Raw genomic sequence first — 17,404 nt, 5'->3', positions numbered from 1 at the left:
AAAAGAAATTGCGAATCACAAAAGTGAAGGTGGATACTGGATAGTAAGTGAAGACTTGGAATTTACGAGACCTCGCCAACTTTCACCCGTCGGATTTGGTGCTTGAAAAATGGCAATTCGAAAAGAAAGAACTTGGGCGGAATTCTCCGCTCCACACGTGGCGTGGGAGAATCGTGGGAGGGCCTCCCGACATTTTCTACGCCCCCCTGGCGCCCCCAGCGATTCTTCCCCCCCCCTCGGAAAAATCGCCGCTCGCCGTTTTTCACGGTGAACGGTGATTCTCCGAGCCCGATGGGCCGAGCGGCCGGCCCTTCATGCCCGTTTCACCATGGCAGCAACCACACCTGGTCACTGCATTCGTGAAACGGGCGCTGGATGCCCGTTTGGGGCATCTAGGGGCCCGATTGGCAAGGGAGCACCATGACTGTGCTCGGGAGGGGACAGGCCCGCGATCGGTGCCCACCGATCGTTGGGCCAGCGTCCAAAACGGACGCACTCTTTCCCCTCCACCACCCGGCAAGATCAAGCCGCCACCTCTTGCCAGGTGGCTGAGGAGAAAGACGACCACCGCGCATGCGTGGATGACCTCACAAATGCGCTGTTGTGCGCCTCATTTCCGGCACGGCGAGGTCGCGGCCAGGAAAGACGGAGGCCCGCTCCTAGCCCCACGGATGGGGGTGAATTAGGTGCAGGGAGCGGGCCCCGAGGCCGTCGTGAACCTCGGCCGAGGTTCACGACGGCCTCCACGATTTTGGCCACCAGCGGAGAATTCCGCCCCTTGCATTTATCGAGGGTGTATTTCTCCCAAGGAATTTCTAAATATGAGGTTGGATGTGCCGCTTCCCCAGCCGCATGATTTTCAGTGGCGCGCTGTTCCGGAATGACGTGCTGTTCACTGGCATCAGGCTCCTGTCTTCCCGCCTTGCCAATGGGATTTAAATATGCTAAACTGGTTTGTGTTGAGCAAGAGCGTGAACCAGATTATGTCAGCTGCAGTGGGCTGGAGCATCACGCACTGTTAATGCCCAGTTCCAATCCCGTTTCAGACCACTCCCGCTACTCTCCTGACATAGAGGGATTTGCGCTGGGCATTGTAATGTGGATAGCACGGTGGCACAATGGTTAGCGCCGCTGCCTCACAGCGCCAGGGACCCCAGTTCAATTCCGGCCTTGGGTTACTGTGTGGAGTTTGCACTTTCTCGCCGTGTCTGTCTGGGTTTCCTCCGGGTGCTCCGGCTTCCTCCCACAGTCCATATATCTGCAGGTTAAGTGGATTGGAAATGCTAAATTTCCCCTCAGTATCCAAGAATATGTAAATTAAGTGGGGTTATGGGGTTACAGGAATTTGGTGGGTATCATAATATACACACAGGTATATGATGGTGCACAGGCAGGCAGTGATGGACACACAGGATGACCAGTAAACACACAGAACACAGCAGCCAATCACCAGACAGGACACAACCACTATATAGTCAGAGGGCACTAGTTTTCCCGCTCTCTCGGGATCCAGCCTCTGAGACAGTCAGAGCTCGTGAGCAGCAACTAGAACATACACCATGTGGTAGTAAGATAGTCTGGTTAGGTTAGCCTCAGATCTTCAGTCAGTTCAACATAGTGCCAATCCACAGTTAAAGTATGTATGATAGTTCAGAGTTCAATAAAATCGTGTTGCATTTCTTCAAGTGCTGGAAGCCTGTCTCTCTCACGACTGCAGTAAACGCAGTCCTCGCAGACCCAGCTTACCCAACACATCAGTGGGGGGAGTGGGCCTACCTAGGTAGCCTGCTCTTTCACAGTGTCTGTGCAGGCTCTCCCAGCCAAATGGCCTCCTTCTTCACTGGGAATTATTGGAATTCTGTAGAATGCAGGAGATGTGGCAGCTAATTTGAGCACAAGGTCACTCAAATAGCAATATGACCAGCTAATCTGTTATAAGCTATTAGTTGAAGGATAAATATTGGTTGGCACATCACAAAAAACTACTTGCTGACTGCTGGTGTCAGGAATTGATTCCATCAGCAGCCAGCGTCTTCAGGAAGGCAGGAAGCAAATGGACGAGAACAAAAAAAAAACGTTGACATGTAAATATTGGCTTACGAAGCAAAACAACACACGGCCCATGGAAAAGATGCATCTACTCCCCATTAAATTTCCACTGTTCTCTGAACCGTTCAAGCAGTTCTCAACTAAACATGGAGTAGATTTGACATTGAGTAGATTTAACAGGGAGTGAATGGATGACAATATGTTTCTGATGCCAAGGCATGAGAAAGTAGCGATGATATGAGATGCTCCCACACATTAATATAAATGTCAGAGACAACTGTGAAGTTTGGGTGAGCTCTGTTCGTCATGTGCAATTGGGTTCGATTTTTCTCCTCCCGCACTGCCTCACCTGACCTGAACTCTTCATCCATTTGCAGGCCCATAGGATTTTCCAGTAGTTATGATGTAAAATGCACTGCCTGAACGTGAGGGTGACGGCAGCACTAACTGAATTGGATAGATGCCTGAAACATCGAGGGCGATCATTCATGACCAAGTGCAAAATGAAGAATTCCACCTCACACCTTTCATAAGCGGGGTGTGGAACTGAATTTTCTCCGTGGCTTAGAACCTGCGGTGTCTCAAGAAGAAAGTAAAATTGGGTTGATTCTAACCCAGCTCTCCTGACGACAGCCAGGCTAAAATTGTTTTGATTACAGGGAGGTGGTGGCGTAGTGGTATTGTCACTGGACTAGTAAACCAGAGGCCAAGAGGCCCAGATCTGGGGATCCGGGTTCAAATCCCACCACTGCAGATGGTGAAATTTGAATTCAGGCGATCAAAATCTGGAATTAAAAGTCAAAGGACGACCATGAAATCATTGTTGATTGTCGTAAAAACCCATCTGGTTCACTCATGTCCTTTAGGGAAGGAAATCTGCTGTCCTCACCTGGTCTGGCCTATATGTGATTCCAGACCCTTAGTCAATGTGGTTGACTCTTATCTGCCCCCTCAAGGGCAATTAGGGATGGGCAATACATGCTGGCACAGCCTGCTATCCCCACGTTCCATGAACAAATTAAGAAAAATCTTACCCAGCCAATGGTGGGAATGCAACTGTCTTTTTTGATGGCCGGAGTGGGAGGCTTCGATGAGCTGCCTGTCTGTTGAAGACAGGGGGTAAGGATCAAAGCATGAGGGCCAAAAAGGTTTTCTTTTCTACTTTCCTAACAAGGCCAAGAGGAACCCTGGTGCCACCAGGATACCCCATTTGCACGGTCCACTAAGGCTAGTGCCATTCTTGTGTCTTTCTGGATTCTGCTCAAAACAACACAAAGAGCTTAACACCCAGACATTATATGGGTAGCACAAGTCATACACCTAGTTATTTCCCAAACTTTACAGTTTCCCCACATTGCCTGCCGTTACATCTACAGGCAAGGAAACAAATAAACTTCGCCAATGGGTTAATTCACAATGGCCTCAAAATATCCAGTTGCATCCGATGAAGAAGGCCGGAAGTTCTCAGCTTGCTGCAAACTGGCATTGTGGATTGACTGTCCATTCGACAGACTGCCTGATTTTCATTTGCACCGGAAGTGATAACTAGATGTTTTTTGTAAACATTGCCAGGATGGGAATGGGCTTGGAAGAGGGGTGAGCAAGGGGGTGGGGTTGGGGGGGGGGGGGGGGGTTGGAAATTCAGAATATCCATTGCCACCACTGAGTCAGCCAACAAGCTGGAATTAGAAGCGGAGTTAAGGCAGATGTTACAGCGTATTTCCGCAGAAACCCATGTGGGCGCATTAAAATAATACCAAACATAGCACCGTGAGGGAATTGGAAATATTGGTGATCCAGTGAGCTGAGGATTGTATTGCATATGAAAATCAGGTTTCATTAGCGCAAATCATTCATCAAATTTCCATGGACCAAAGCAGTTCCTTTTTAATCATGTTATATAGAATTTCTGCTCTAACCCAACCACAAAATGCATTCCCTGAAGAGCAAAGTGGTCCATGCACAGAACTGCTAATGCCATTAATCCTGGACTTACTCGTGTACACGTGAAGAAAAGAACAAATGAATGCCTTCCAGGACCTCCGGGAATCACCCGGACGCACCCAAATCCCGAGGTAAAAAGACAATGACCTATGCTCCACTCTCGGTACCTTGTCCAGAACTTTACCTCAATTAATAAAACTATTGTAAGAAATACCAGATCATGGGAATTCAGTGTGACAATGGAAATACTGCAACACAGCTATGTACAGCTATGTCCAACACCTGTGAGAGATTCCCTCTCAAGAACAATGAATTGAAAGGTCAAATTACTAAGAGAGGTTGCATAACCTTGCATCTCGCTAGTCCTCGTATTTGGGAGACTGGGGGTGGGTGGGGGGTTGGATTGGTAATGGTGAAATGGTTTTATTGGAAACAGCATTTGTGTAGAAACTATGGGCTGGATACTTCTGCCCTGCCCGCCGCAACAATGCCACGGGTGAGGCCACGACGATGGAAAAATCCACTGACCTCGGGCGGGATTCTCCGGTTGCTGGGTGGACACAGCTGGAAAATCCCACCCCATGCCTTTTGATGGGGTAGGGGGAGGCGGAGTTTGTAGGCAGAGGAATGAGGGCCTGGGGATGTGGACGGGCGTAATCATGGAATTGGAACCAATTCATTTGGATAGGAAATCAGGAAAAAGTTCCATCAATAAAAAAGAATCATAGAATTTACAGTACAGAAGGAGGCCATTCGGCCCATCGACTCTGCACCAGCTCTTGGAAAGAGCACCCTACCCAACCGTACACTCCCACCCTATCCCCATAACCCAGTAACCCCACCCAAAACTAAGGGCAATTTTGGACACCAAGGGCAATTTACCATGCCCAATCCACCTACCCCGCACATCTTTGGACTGTGGGAGGAAACCGGAGCACCCGGAGGAAACCCACGCACACACGGGGAGGATGTGCAAACTCCGCACAGACAGTGACCCAAGCCGGGAATCGAACCTCGGACCCTGGTGCTGTGAAGCAATTGTGCTAACCACCATGTTACCGTGCTGCCCAAACAAGAGTAACAGGGAAAGTGTGTAACAGAAATCAGGTACATTTTCCTATCCGCACGCTCCCAAAGAAAACCAATGGGTGTATTTATGTTTTCCAAATGGATAATCTTTTTGGCGAAAGGGTATCAAGAACAGCAACTTATACTTATACAGCGCCTTTAATATAATGAAAATCCCTCGGCCTTTCCCAGGAGAATTATATAACATCATATGATGCCGAGAGATGCGAGTGTTTTCTTTGTCATTCTGATTTCACATGATCAGATATATCTTACAGGTAAGGAATAGCTTTGTCAGAGAAATAGGTTTTAAGGAGTGTCTCAAAGGAGACATGTGAGGTAAAGAGAAGTAGAGGTTTAGGGAGGCAATTCCAGAGCTTGGGTCTCAGGCATCTAGAGGGAGGCACGGCCGTATGAGGAACGGTTGAGGACTCTGGGTCTGTACTCATTGGAGTTTAGAAGAATGGGGGGGGGGATCTTATTGAAACTGACAGGATACTACGAGGCCTGGATAGAATGGATGTGGAGAGGATGTTTCCATTTGTAGGAAAAACTAGAACCAGAGGACACAATCTCAAACTAAAGGGGTGATCCTTTAAAATAGAGATGAGGAGGAATTTCTTCAGCCAGAGGGTGGTGAATCTGTGGAACTCTTTGCCGCAGAAGGCTGTGGAGGCCAAATCACTGGGGTCTAGGACAACTCATCGCGGCCGACTCATCGCTGCCGACTCATCGCCGCTGACTCATCGCCAGCCCAACTCATCGCCAGCCAACTCATCGCCAGCCCAACTCATCGCCAGCCCACAATAATTACCGACTAACTAGATCCACAAGTTACTCAATTACCAACACACCTATTTGTCAACAAATAAATCTGCTCCTCCACAGAACACAAATTACCTTCAGGACAGGAACTTCAATTTTAATTCTTCCAATTTTAAACCCTTTACAATGGAGCAAATTTTAAGTCAGCGAGGCAAAGAGAAGTTTTCTCATAATGGATATTTGTTCATTTTTGATAAATTCAGTAAACCCGAAGGCGATTTGATGTTTTGGCGATGTGAACAGCTCAGCAGATGCAAAGCAAGAATTCACACAAGATTTGGAAACGTAGTGAAATTCATAAATACTCACACCCATGACTCTTCACCAGTACGAATAGAAGTGGCAAGGACGACTACAAAAATTAAAACCCGAGCCGAGGAGACAATGGAAAACCCAAGTGTATTGATTAATGAAGTTTTGGCGAATGTTTCCCAAGCGGAACAAGGATCACTACCGTGTGCGTCTGCTCTGAAGAAAACAATTCGACGGAAACGGAATCAAATTAGCGTCCCTCCGCCAGACCCAAGTGACCTTCATCAGTTAGCAATCCCTGATGAATATGCGACCTACGAAACGGAACCAAACCAGAAGGAAGTTTTTTTACTAAAAGACAGTGGTCCCGGAGAAGACAGAATCTTGCTGTTTGGAAGGAGAAGTTGGTTGCAACAGTTGGCTTCAATGGCTTCCCAATGGAAATGTGGAATTTGTATGTTCGAACTTTAAATCATGAAGACAGAACCAACAACCACGTAGAAGCAGCAAACAGAAGACCACAAATGGAATTAGGGATGGAACATCCTACAATATGGAAATTCAGAAATGCACTCAGAAAAGTTCAAAAAGGACGAGACTGTTATTTGGAATTGCTTATAGCTGGCAGTGCACCACTAGCAAAATTAAAAAGATACCTAGATACTGATAACCGCATTCTTAGGATAGTCCAAAGTTTTAATGAAAGGATTCCTATTGAATATTTACGCGGTATTTCTCATAACATAAAATAAGTCTCCATGAATTTCAATTTTAAATAAGTCTTTTAACCTCCATTAATTTTTATTGAATTTGAAATACCACCAGTCTGAACTGTGATATAACTTGGTTCGCCGGCCGGTCTATCTATCAAATGCTTGGTGCGGGCCGTTCACCAGTTACCCGCCGCCGACAGCTTTTACCATGAATTACCATGAATTTCAATTTTTAGTTGGGCTGGCGATGAGTTGGGCTGGCAATGAGTTGGCTGGCGATGAGTTGGGCTGGCGATGAGACAGCGACGATGAGTCGGCGGCGATGAGTTGTCCCATTCCCAAATCACTGAGTGTCTTTAAGACCGAGATAGATAGATTCTTGATTAATAAGGGGATCAGGGGTTATGGGGAGAAGGCAGGAGAATGGGGATGAGAAAATATCACTCATGATTGAATGGCGGAGCAGACTCGATGGGCCGAGTGGCCTAATTCTGCTCTTATGTCTTATGGTCTTATGGAGGCCCAACCCCCAACAGGTGGAGCAATTATAATAAGGAATGTGCAAGAGGCCGGAACTGTAGGAGCTGTAGGAGGTTACGGAGATAGAGAGGGTTAAAGCCATGGGAGGATTTGGAAACAAGGATGATAAATTTAAAATCTCGGCGTTGCTTGACTGGGAGGTAATGTCGGTCAGTGAGGGAAGGGTTGACAAATGAGCAGGACCTGCTGAGTTAAGAGGGCAACAGACTTTTGGATGAACTCAGGTTTATGAGGGTAGACTGTAAGAGGCCAGCCTGGAGTGTGCTGAAATAGTCGCCCATTCATTTCCACTCTCTTGCCTGTGTCTGATGAGCCTGTGTATATTCCAGAAGGTATCGGGGCAACTGTTCCCCCAACAATTTCTGTCATCAGGATAGAATATTAATAATTTTATGATTAATACAAACATTAATAATACTGATATGGCCCAGCACACCCTCGCACACTTTGCACTGCTGCAAGTCTCACTCCCACACCAGACAGCTGGCACACATTACCAGCTATTCAACCATGGCAGCATCACCCAAACAGGATGCACAACGTTCACTTACACAATTCCCCCTCTCTTTCAGTGCATGGTGCTTACAATTTGAAGCAGCACAAGTTAACAGGAAGCTGTCCGACCCACCTGCGCACCCTAACCCCCATAGAGGGGACAGTGCTGACAATGACTGGAATTGTAACAGTGAAACCTATGGCCAATAATGGGGCTGAATCAACTGGATCCAACTTCCTCCTCATTCTACAATCTCTTCTGATTTACAAGCTGTGAACGGGGTCATCGTCCATCTCTTACCCTTCCTGGTCATGACAAACCTGTCACTTCACGGGGTGCAGTGTCACTCATTAGGCCTGCATTTATTGCCCATCCGAAACTGCCCTTGAGAAAGTGGTGGTGAGCTGCCTTGTCGAACCACTGCAGTCCATGTGACATAGGTACACCCACAGTGCAGTTAGTGAGGGAACTCCAGGATTTTGACTCAGTGACAGTGAAAGAATGGTGACCTAGTTCCACGTCAAGATGGTGAATGACTTTAAGGGGATCGTACAGATGATGGTGTTGCCATATATCCACTCCTCTGCCTTTGTCCTTCTACTTGTGGAGGTTTCAGGTTTCAAAGCTGCTGTCAAGGTCCTTTGGTGAATTGCTACAGTGCACCTTGTAGGTGTTACACACAAGGCCACTGCGTATTGATGGTAGAGGGAGTGGATGGGGATGCCAATCAAGTGGACGTCAAGCTTCTTGATTTTTGTTGCAGCTGTAATCATCCAGGCAAGGGGAGAGTATTCCATCACACTCCTGACTTTAGATGATGGTCAGGGTTTGGGGAGTCAGGAGCTAAAATACTTGCCACAAAACGTTATTGGTCACTATGCGAACTGCAACTGAGGTTTTGGGCGGGATTCTCTGTTTGGGAGACGTTCTCCCGCCGGAGCTGAATTGCACCAGTTTTACGATCCCCTTGCAGTCATAAAGCGGGTGCAAATCAGTGTTCCACGCCATGCAAACTTGCGTAAGGTGTGAAATATGAGGGATTCCTAGGGAATCTGTTATTCTCCCCACCCCCCACACCCCTGCCCCCATTGTCTAGTGTACCCGAACAGGCGCCGGAATGTGGCGACTAGGGGCTTTTCACAGTAACTCCATTGCAGTGTTAATGTTTGCCGACTTGTGACAATAAAGATCATTATTATTATTATATTAATTGCCCAATTCCACCAGTGCAAAGGAATATCTCGGTTGTAGGCTTGCACAGGCAAAGAAGGGAGCCAATGGTGTGCTTGCAAACCCTGTCAGCCCTTCAGGAAAAGAAAATAATTGCCTCAATCTTAATAGCGACACATATCTCCCACTGAGAAAGAGAAAATAAAAAGAGGAGGGGGGAAATTAGTCAACAAATTGGAACGAATGGTTTGCTTTGCTTCTGTAATAATCTCTTCCAGGCAGCTGCCAGAATTGCTACTCTCGGCCATATAGAGAAAAATTATCTGAAGACAACAAAATTAATAATGTCTTGTGAGACATATGCACAGAATGTTGGCTGACTTGATTATTAGTCCCATGTCTGTTCCTCTATCTGGCATTGCCTTTCCTAAATAAACCAACACGTAAACATTCTCTAATCCTGAGGCTAAGTGTTGACGCCATCATAAACACCGTCGCATTTCACGACGGCGTCAACATGCCCTCAGAACGAGCAATTCTGACCCCTATTGGGGGCCAGCACGGCACTGGAGTGACCCATGGTGCCCCAGCTGCTGATGCCAGCGTCAAATGGGCGCCGCGGGTCTGCGGATGCGCAGACTGACCGGCATGGTTGTGCCCATGCACGGTGACTCCTTTCTCCGCGCTGGCCCCGATACAACATGGCACAGGGCTACAGGGGCGGCACGGAACAAAAGAGGCCCCCAGCCTGAGAGGCCGGCCCGCCGATCGGTGGGCCCCGATCGCAGGCCAGGCCACAGCGGAGGCCCAGCCCAGGGTCGGACCCCCCATTCAAACCCCCTCCCACCAGGCCGCCCGCGGATGGTCGCTTGCCGAGGTCCCGCTGGGTAAGACCACACGTGGACGGCAGTGGCGGGACTCGGAATTTTTTTTACGGCCGCGCTGCCGATCCTGGACGGAGAATCGCCGGGGGGCCGCATAGAGCGCCCCCCGACCGGCACCGCGCTAACCATGCTGGTGCCAATGGCGCCGATTCTTCACTCTCCAGAGAATCAGTGGGACCGGCGTCGGGGCAGGGTCGCGTGATTCGCGTCCGGCCCGGCGGTTCTCCAGCCCGACCTGAGCTGAGAGAATCCTGCCCTGGATGCCCCATGCCAGTAACCAAAATGTATTACAAGCAGAATTGCCCCTTTCTTGTGGGGGTGGTAATGGTGGTGGTGGGGAGGGTTGGGTTGATGGGGGGCACAACTGATAAGGAATTAAACCTTTATGAAATACGTTACTCAAATAAAAATGTCTGCTGGAATTCTCAGGTGGGATTCCCGCCGGCAGTGCATTCCTGCCCGCGGATTAGCCGGCAGCGTGGGGTGGCTTTAATGGGAAATCCCATTGGTAAGCAACGGGAGGTGGGTATGCCACTGGCAACAAAACGGTGAGCCACCGAGAAGAACACGGTCAGTGGACCGGAAAGACCAGCTGATACTTTTATTATCCATCCAGTCCATAAAGATGCCACTGATTGTGGAAGGACTTAAGAAAACTAATCATAATAATAATAATCTTCATTAGTGTCCCAAGTCACATTAACACGGCAATGAAGTTACTGTGAAAAGCCCCTGGTAGCCAAATTCCGGCGCCTGTTCGGATACACAGAGGGAGAATTCAGAATGTCCAATTCATCTAACAAGCGCATCTTTCGGGACTTGTGGGAGGAAACCGGAGCACCCGTAGGAAACCCACGCACACACGGGGAGAATGTGCAGACTCCACACAGATAGTGACCCAAGCCGGGAATCGAACCCGGGACCCTGGCGCAGTAAACCAACAGTGCTAACCACTGTGCTACCGTGCTGCCCACCTGCCCGATACAGGAACAATTATAACCTATCATGCCAGTTGGGATGCTGGCAGGATTGGGTGCAACGGTGGATTCACAGTCCACCAAATTTACTGTCCACTGAAGTCAGCATGTAAATGGGTGAGCTGCAAAATTAGCAGTCCACCAGATCCCGTGGGTTTCCCACAGGTCGAATTAGGTTAAAATTGTCCCCCCCCCCCCCCCCCCCCTCTGCAGGCAGGATTACAGGAGAGTAGGCTGGCTGCACAAGCAAACTCTCCTTCCCAGCAACATGTAGATGGTCACCTTGGCCAAGCCTAGGCACAGACTTGACTTCCCCCTGTGCTGTTCTCTACTTTATTTTACTCTGATGGATTTGATGCGTAGTGTTGATCAATGAACAACAAGCTTTGTTAACAAACCAAACTACTTTATTTAACACTACTAACTGGATTCGACACTTATCCCACAGAAACATACAGTTGATAAAATAACACCTAAACCATTCTTCATCTGCACCTAAACTCACTCCCTGTTTAAACTACTAACTGGTCTCTCTCACTGTCTGCCTTCAGTCTGTCCCTAGCTAACTCCTCACTTCTCCTGCTACTACCCTCTCTAACCTTCCTCTGAACCACAAGGCTTAGCATCATCCCTTATATACTTAGGTACTAGCTCCCTCTAGTGGCTGTATGTATACATTTCATTAACCCTTGTATTGTCTTCATGTATGATAATACCACCCCACCCCCCACGCAACCCCCCACCCCACCCCATCTCACACCTCCTCCCTGCCACAAAAACACCTCGACTCTTCCTCCATACTGGATGGCCAAACATCAGCAGCATGGGAATGCAGTAATTTCTGCAGCAGAAAATATTCCCTGGTTGTCTCTCATCCAAAGAAGCCCGAACTATACTCATCATTTAAGAGAGCAAACAGGATTGTGCACTATCACAGCACAGTGAAAGTAGGACTCTATGTGGTTTACGTTCAGGCATAAAACAACTTGGTTGACTCTGGTCATGCAAGGGATCCGGGAGAGAGCTTTGGAGACTTGGTAACGACCACCTACCAGTGTGTGGCTCAATGGAAAAATATGGCTGTCCTTCTAGTATGCTGTAGACTAACTTTGCACTATTCCCATAAACCGGATCATCAGCATCAGTCGCCGTTACTCCCATGACTGAAGTACCTGTTGGAACATAAAAACAGAAAATGTTTTAGGAGCAAGAAAAAGTCTGAAGGACCAAAAATCCTGTCTCTCCTCAATAGATCAATTCACCTTTCCATTTTCTCCCTTATTCCTGACATCCATCACATCCTTATTCACTGCAAAAACAAATTTAAAAGAAAACAGATAATGCTGAAACACTCTATGGGTGAGGCAGCAACTCCTCAGGGGTTGTGATCAGTTTTGGGCCCCGTATCTACGGAAGGATGTGCTGGCCTTGGAAAGGGTCGAGAGGAGTTCATAGGAATGATCTCTGGAATGAAGAGCTTGTCGTATGAGGAACGGTTGAGGACTCTGCGTCTGCACTCTTTAGAGTTTAGACGGATGGGGGGGGATCTTATTGAAACTTACAGTATACTGATAGGCCTGGATAGAGTGGACGTGGAGAGAATGTTTCTACTTGTATGAAAAACGAGAAACAGAGGATACAATCTCAGACTAAAGGGGCGATCCTTTAAAACAGAGAAGAGGAGGAATTTCTTCAGCCAGAGGGTGGTGAATCTGTGGAACACTTTGCTGCAGAAGGCTGTGGAGGCCAAGTCATTGAGTGTCTTTAAGATAGAGATAGATAGGTTTTTGATCAATAAGGGGATCGGGGTTATGGGGAGAAGGCAGGAGAATGGGAATGAGAAAAATATCAGCCATGATTGAATGGCGGAGCAGACTCGATGGGCCGAGTGGCCTAATTCTGCTCCTGTGTCTTATGGTCTTATGGGTCAGAGAGGATAATGAAAACAAGGCAAAAGGTGATTTTTGGAAATAAGACCGGGCGACAAAGGAAAGGGGTGAATAAGGATTAAAAGGGGTGCGGCATTTAAGAGTTTGATGAAGCTTGCGAGCGTTGTCACCCAAAAGGAAATATTTTAAAAAATGTAATCAGTGTCCAATGCTGCCAGGCTTGTTCAGCGTTAGGAGCATTTTCACTTTTTGCCTCAGATTTCCAACATCCACTTCATTTTGCTTTTCTAATCATCTCTTCAACCCATTTGTCCAAATTAATGGGCTACCGGGGAATTTATTCCACACTTTGGTTACATATTGAATTAAAAAGTTTTGCTTGACTTCCCTTCTCCGCTCATTTTTAGAAGCACCAACTGAAGTCAATTAAAATGCTAACAAAGCAACTGAGATTTATTTCCAGTTGTATAAAATTTAATCTTGCATTAGGCCCTGCACTATACACAGTCTGGTCACTTACTACCGAAAGGATATATGGGAAACATGCATAGAAACATATATAGAATAAAAGCAGGAGGAGGCTATTTGGCCCTTCCAGCCAGCTCCACCATTCATTCTGATCATGGCTGATTATCAAGTTCAATAACCTGATCCTGCGCGCACCCCCCCCCCCCCCCCCCCCCCCCCAATATCCCTGGACCACTTTAGCCCCGAGAGCTACATCTCATTCCTTCTTGAGAACTGGAGAAAGTGCAAAATATATTTACAAGGATTCTACTAGAACTGAGAGATTGGAACATTTGGGAAAGGTTGAACAGGTTAGGGCAATTTTTCTTTCTCGAAGAAAAGGCTTAAAGGAGATCTGGACCAGAAGTCAATGGCCGTTGAGATTCTCTATTCCCGCTGGCAGCACACCTCCGCCCACGGATTTCCCAGCAGCTTGGGAGGCCTTCAATGGGAAATCCCATTGACATGCAGCGGAAAGTGAGACTCCTGAGAAACACGTGACTGGAGAATTCCACCCCGTGATGTGGTCTTTCAAATCATGAATGGTTCTGAGCATGGTCAATATGGAACGTTTCCACTTGGCATCCAAAACCGCGGAAAATGTAGCCTGGATTAGTACAGTAAGTTCTCTGATACTGAAACATTCAAGGTGAGATGAGAGTGACTGCCATTTACATCAAGGCTGCATTTCGTGGAGTGTGACATCAAAGAGCCCCGGAAAAACTGGAGTTAAAAGCTCCCCACCGGTTGGGCTCATACCGAACACAAAGGAAGGCGGTTGTGGTTATTGGATGCCAATCATCGCAGTTTCCGGACATCAGGGGTTCATCAGGGTCGTGTCCAAGGCCCAACTGCTTCAACAATGACAATTCCTTGCATCATAAAGTCAGAAGTGGGAAGTTTTTTCAAGTCACGGAGAGTCCACGCCAAGAGTTGTACCAAAGAAACGTAAGATTATTTACGAGGCCATAGTACACAGCTCCTGGTCAATCCCACCCGGCTCTTAACGGTCGGTGTCAAACTGGCCAGCCTAATATACAATACGGATAGAGCTTACCCTGCCCCACTAATGAGGGAGCTCGTACTCTGGAAGGGACACGGGGAAGACAATCATCCCCACCCCTAAGTTCCATGTGGTGGGTTATGTCAGAGATGTTTATGGATGATTGCACAATATTCAGCACCGTTCACAACTCCTTTGATACTGCAGTCTATGTCCATTTGCAGTAAGACTTGACTAATATTCAAGCTTGTGCTGATAAGTAGAAAGTAACAATGACCATCTCCAACAAGAGTGAATTTAAGCATCACCCCTTGACATTCAATGGCATTATCATTGCTGAATCTCCCATTATCAATATCATAGAATCCCTACAGTGCAGAAGGAGGCCATTTGGCCCATCCTGTGAGAACCAACCTTCGGAAAGAGCACTCTGCCCAGGTCAGAGGCTAAGGATTCTGCGGCGAGTAACTCACCTCCTAAGTCCCCAGAATCTATCCGTCCCATTTACAAAGCATAAGTCAGGAGCGTGATGGAATACCTTCTACCTGCACTTGGATGAGTGCGGCTGCACAAACTCCCCAGGATTCCTTCCAAACTGATGACCACTACCATCTCAAAAGACAAAGTCAACAGATGCATGGGAACGCCACCACCTGCAAGATCCCCCTCCCCAAGTCATGTACTATCCTGACTTGGAATAATATCACCGTTCCTTCATTGTTACTGTCTTCCTAACTCTGCCTGTTCCTGCAACGCATGGACTGCAGCAGTTCAAGGAGTGGCTCACCTTCTCAAGGGCCATTAGGGATGGACAATAAATGCTGATCGTCTCAGCAATGGCCACCTCCCAGGAATTAATAAGTAAAGAAAAATTAGAACACCTCAACAGTCTGTTATTTGTGTTTCTAAGATTCTAACATTGAATGTGTCTAACATTCATCAAATGCTGTTTTGTATTAATGACCGAGTTTCTATTTGGGGACAATTTGTACGACCTGTTTTCTTCTTGCCAGTCACTGCACCCTTACCCTTTTGTTTAGTCAGCATTTTAAGCTCCTTTCCCGATCTTTGCATGCCCCTATTTGCATCAACCACCATTTCCTACCTTCTGGTTTGAACTTAACATTTAAACCTTGGGAATTGAATAGAGACCAGTTGTAGTGTTATTTTATTCAGCCATGAAACTGTTTCAGATAACACTGAAACACCAGCTCCTGTGTCTAGCTTGAATTCAGTCAGTTGCCCATTTACATCAATGTCAGCATCCATAGCTGTTTTTTGATTTTCCTTCATTTCTCTTGGGAAGATGATTTCCTGGTTGGTCAAAGTCTTGAATTTCTTCAATCGAGGTTCCAACAGAAAATTCCTCCTTCTGTCTGGTAAATACAGATTTCCTGGAACAGCAGACCGTTTTTAACATGGCCTTATTTGCCACAATCATCGCACAGCTTTGACAAAGAGTCATCCAGACACAAATCATTAGCTCCCTTCTCTCTCCACGGATGCTGTCAGGCCTGCTGAGATTGTCCAGCATTACCTGTTTTTGATCTCACTGCACAATTTGGATCTTTCTTCCTGCCCGTGGACCTTCTTCCCACCACACTGGGGGCGTTGGGAAATGGTGGTTGATGCATTTTCCTGGTTGCCGCCTTGCTATCCTTCTTTCATCCCCTGTCTGGCCTGCACATTGCCAGCTGTGCTCCCAATAGTACATACGAAAGTTCTCTTTACTCGCTTGACCTGAGGCATTGCCGTACCGAGTAAAATGTGTTTGCCAATTTGGCCATTGCTCGATCCATCTGGGGCTCTCTATGTTTTGAAATGAATCAGGGCAGGGTAAAGTCGCGGCCACCTCCCACCCTTATTCAAGATTTTCTTTTGCTATGCTGCTTGACTTCTCAGTCACCAGGGTTCCCTCATTTACATCAAAGTGCTTCACCAGCTGAGCTGCATTGTTGCTGGGATTCACTTGGGGCTTTACTCACCATTGTCTAGTGTTTCACTGTGGGTGTGATCACTACTGCCACAGGGCAGCACGGTGGCCTAGTGGTTAGCACAACCGCCTCACGGCGCTGAGGTCCCAGGTTCGATCCCGGCTCTGGGTCACTGTCCGTGTGGAGTTTGCATGTTCTCCCCGTGTCTGTGTGGGAAACCCACAACCCAAAAATGTGCAGAGTAGGTGGATTGACCACGCTAAATTGCCCCTTAATTGGAAAAATAATTGGCTAATCTAAATTTTTAAAAAAAAATCACTACTGCCACCATCTGTTACCATGGTTTCATCTCAATATTCGTTAACTTTTAACTCTCGAAGGATTTCAGGAATGTGGAAAGTTAACAGTGAATTTGAGATGAAAATTAAATAATGGGAAAGCAGGAGTATGGAAACATTGGGTTGTGAATGGCCATATCAGAAACATTGTTCACCAAGAGATCAGTGGGGCTAGACAATTGGTGACCTCTAAAGGCAAGACATTGGAGCGAGGTAGACAGCAGAATTCTCAGAGAGGACTATCAGTGAAATCGAATTGTGTGACTACCAGCACCGTCACTGGGGAATTAGGCTAGTTCTCCATCTAACAGCCAACCGGGCCAGTTTCATTTGTGGTCCGAACCACAGAGACCTCATCCAGCTAACATTTAGAGCCATCGCAGATTGCAAATATTCTCCGCGAAAAGACAGTTGTCCCTTTGCTGAAACAGGAAGAGGCGTTCTTCTAGACTTGGTCACCAATGCTATATTTTGTGGTAACTATTAACTGGGTTTGAGCCACAGAGTTACTAACATTGGATGTTGTTTGGGAAAAGGGGTTCCTCAGTGAGTCCATTCAACATGGGTATATTTTGGGAACAAGAGGTAACGTCCTATAAAACGCTGTGTTTGGCTATTCCTATACGTAACTGTCACAGTGTATAGTAGTCTTTTGTCATGTGGTCTTTCTTTTCTTTTACTTTAATGAATGTTCTTCATTAATTGTTTACACAATGACTGGGCTGGTTCCTCACTGGGCTGGACATTGTTCGTCACAATGTTTCCAAATAACAAAACACCAGGAAGGATCAATGTTTCAAGTTACCCTTCAGAGT

At 47.1% G+C, this 17,404-nt stretch overlaps 1 protein-coding gene across 2 annotated transcripts in view; it reads right to left on the bottom strand.

The window, feature by feature from the left end:
* cdh8 (cadherin 8) overlaps positions 1 to 17,404 on the bottom strand; it is a 264,118-nt gene that overhangs the window by 112,192 nt on the left and 134,522 nt on the right. For both annotated transcript variants that reach the window (XM_038806240.1, XM_038806241.1), the window contains exon 4: positions 11,971 to 12,090. In XM_038806240.1, coding sequence (XP_038662168.1) covers positions 11,971 to 12,090 — 120 coding nt within the window. The remainder of the gene's footprint in view (positions 1 to 11,970; positions 12,091 to 17,404) is intronic.

The sequence above is a fragment of the Scyliorhinus canicula genome, chromosome 9 (assembly GCF_902713615.1).
Source record: "Scyliorhinus canicula chromosome 9, sScyCan1.1, whole genome shotgun sequence".
In the NCBI taxonomy this organism is placed as follows: Eukaryota; Metazoa; Chordata; class Chondrichthyes; order Carcharhiniformes; family Scyliorhinidae; genus Scyliorhinus; species Scyliorhinus canicula.
Note: the sequence above shows the minus strand (reverse complement) of the source record. Positions and strands in the feature narration are given on the sequence as shown.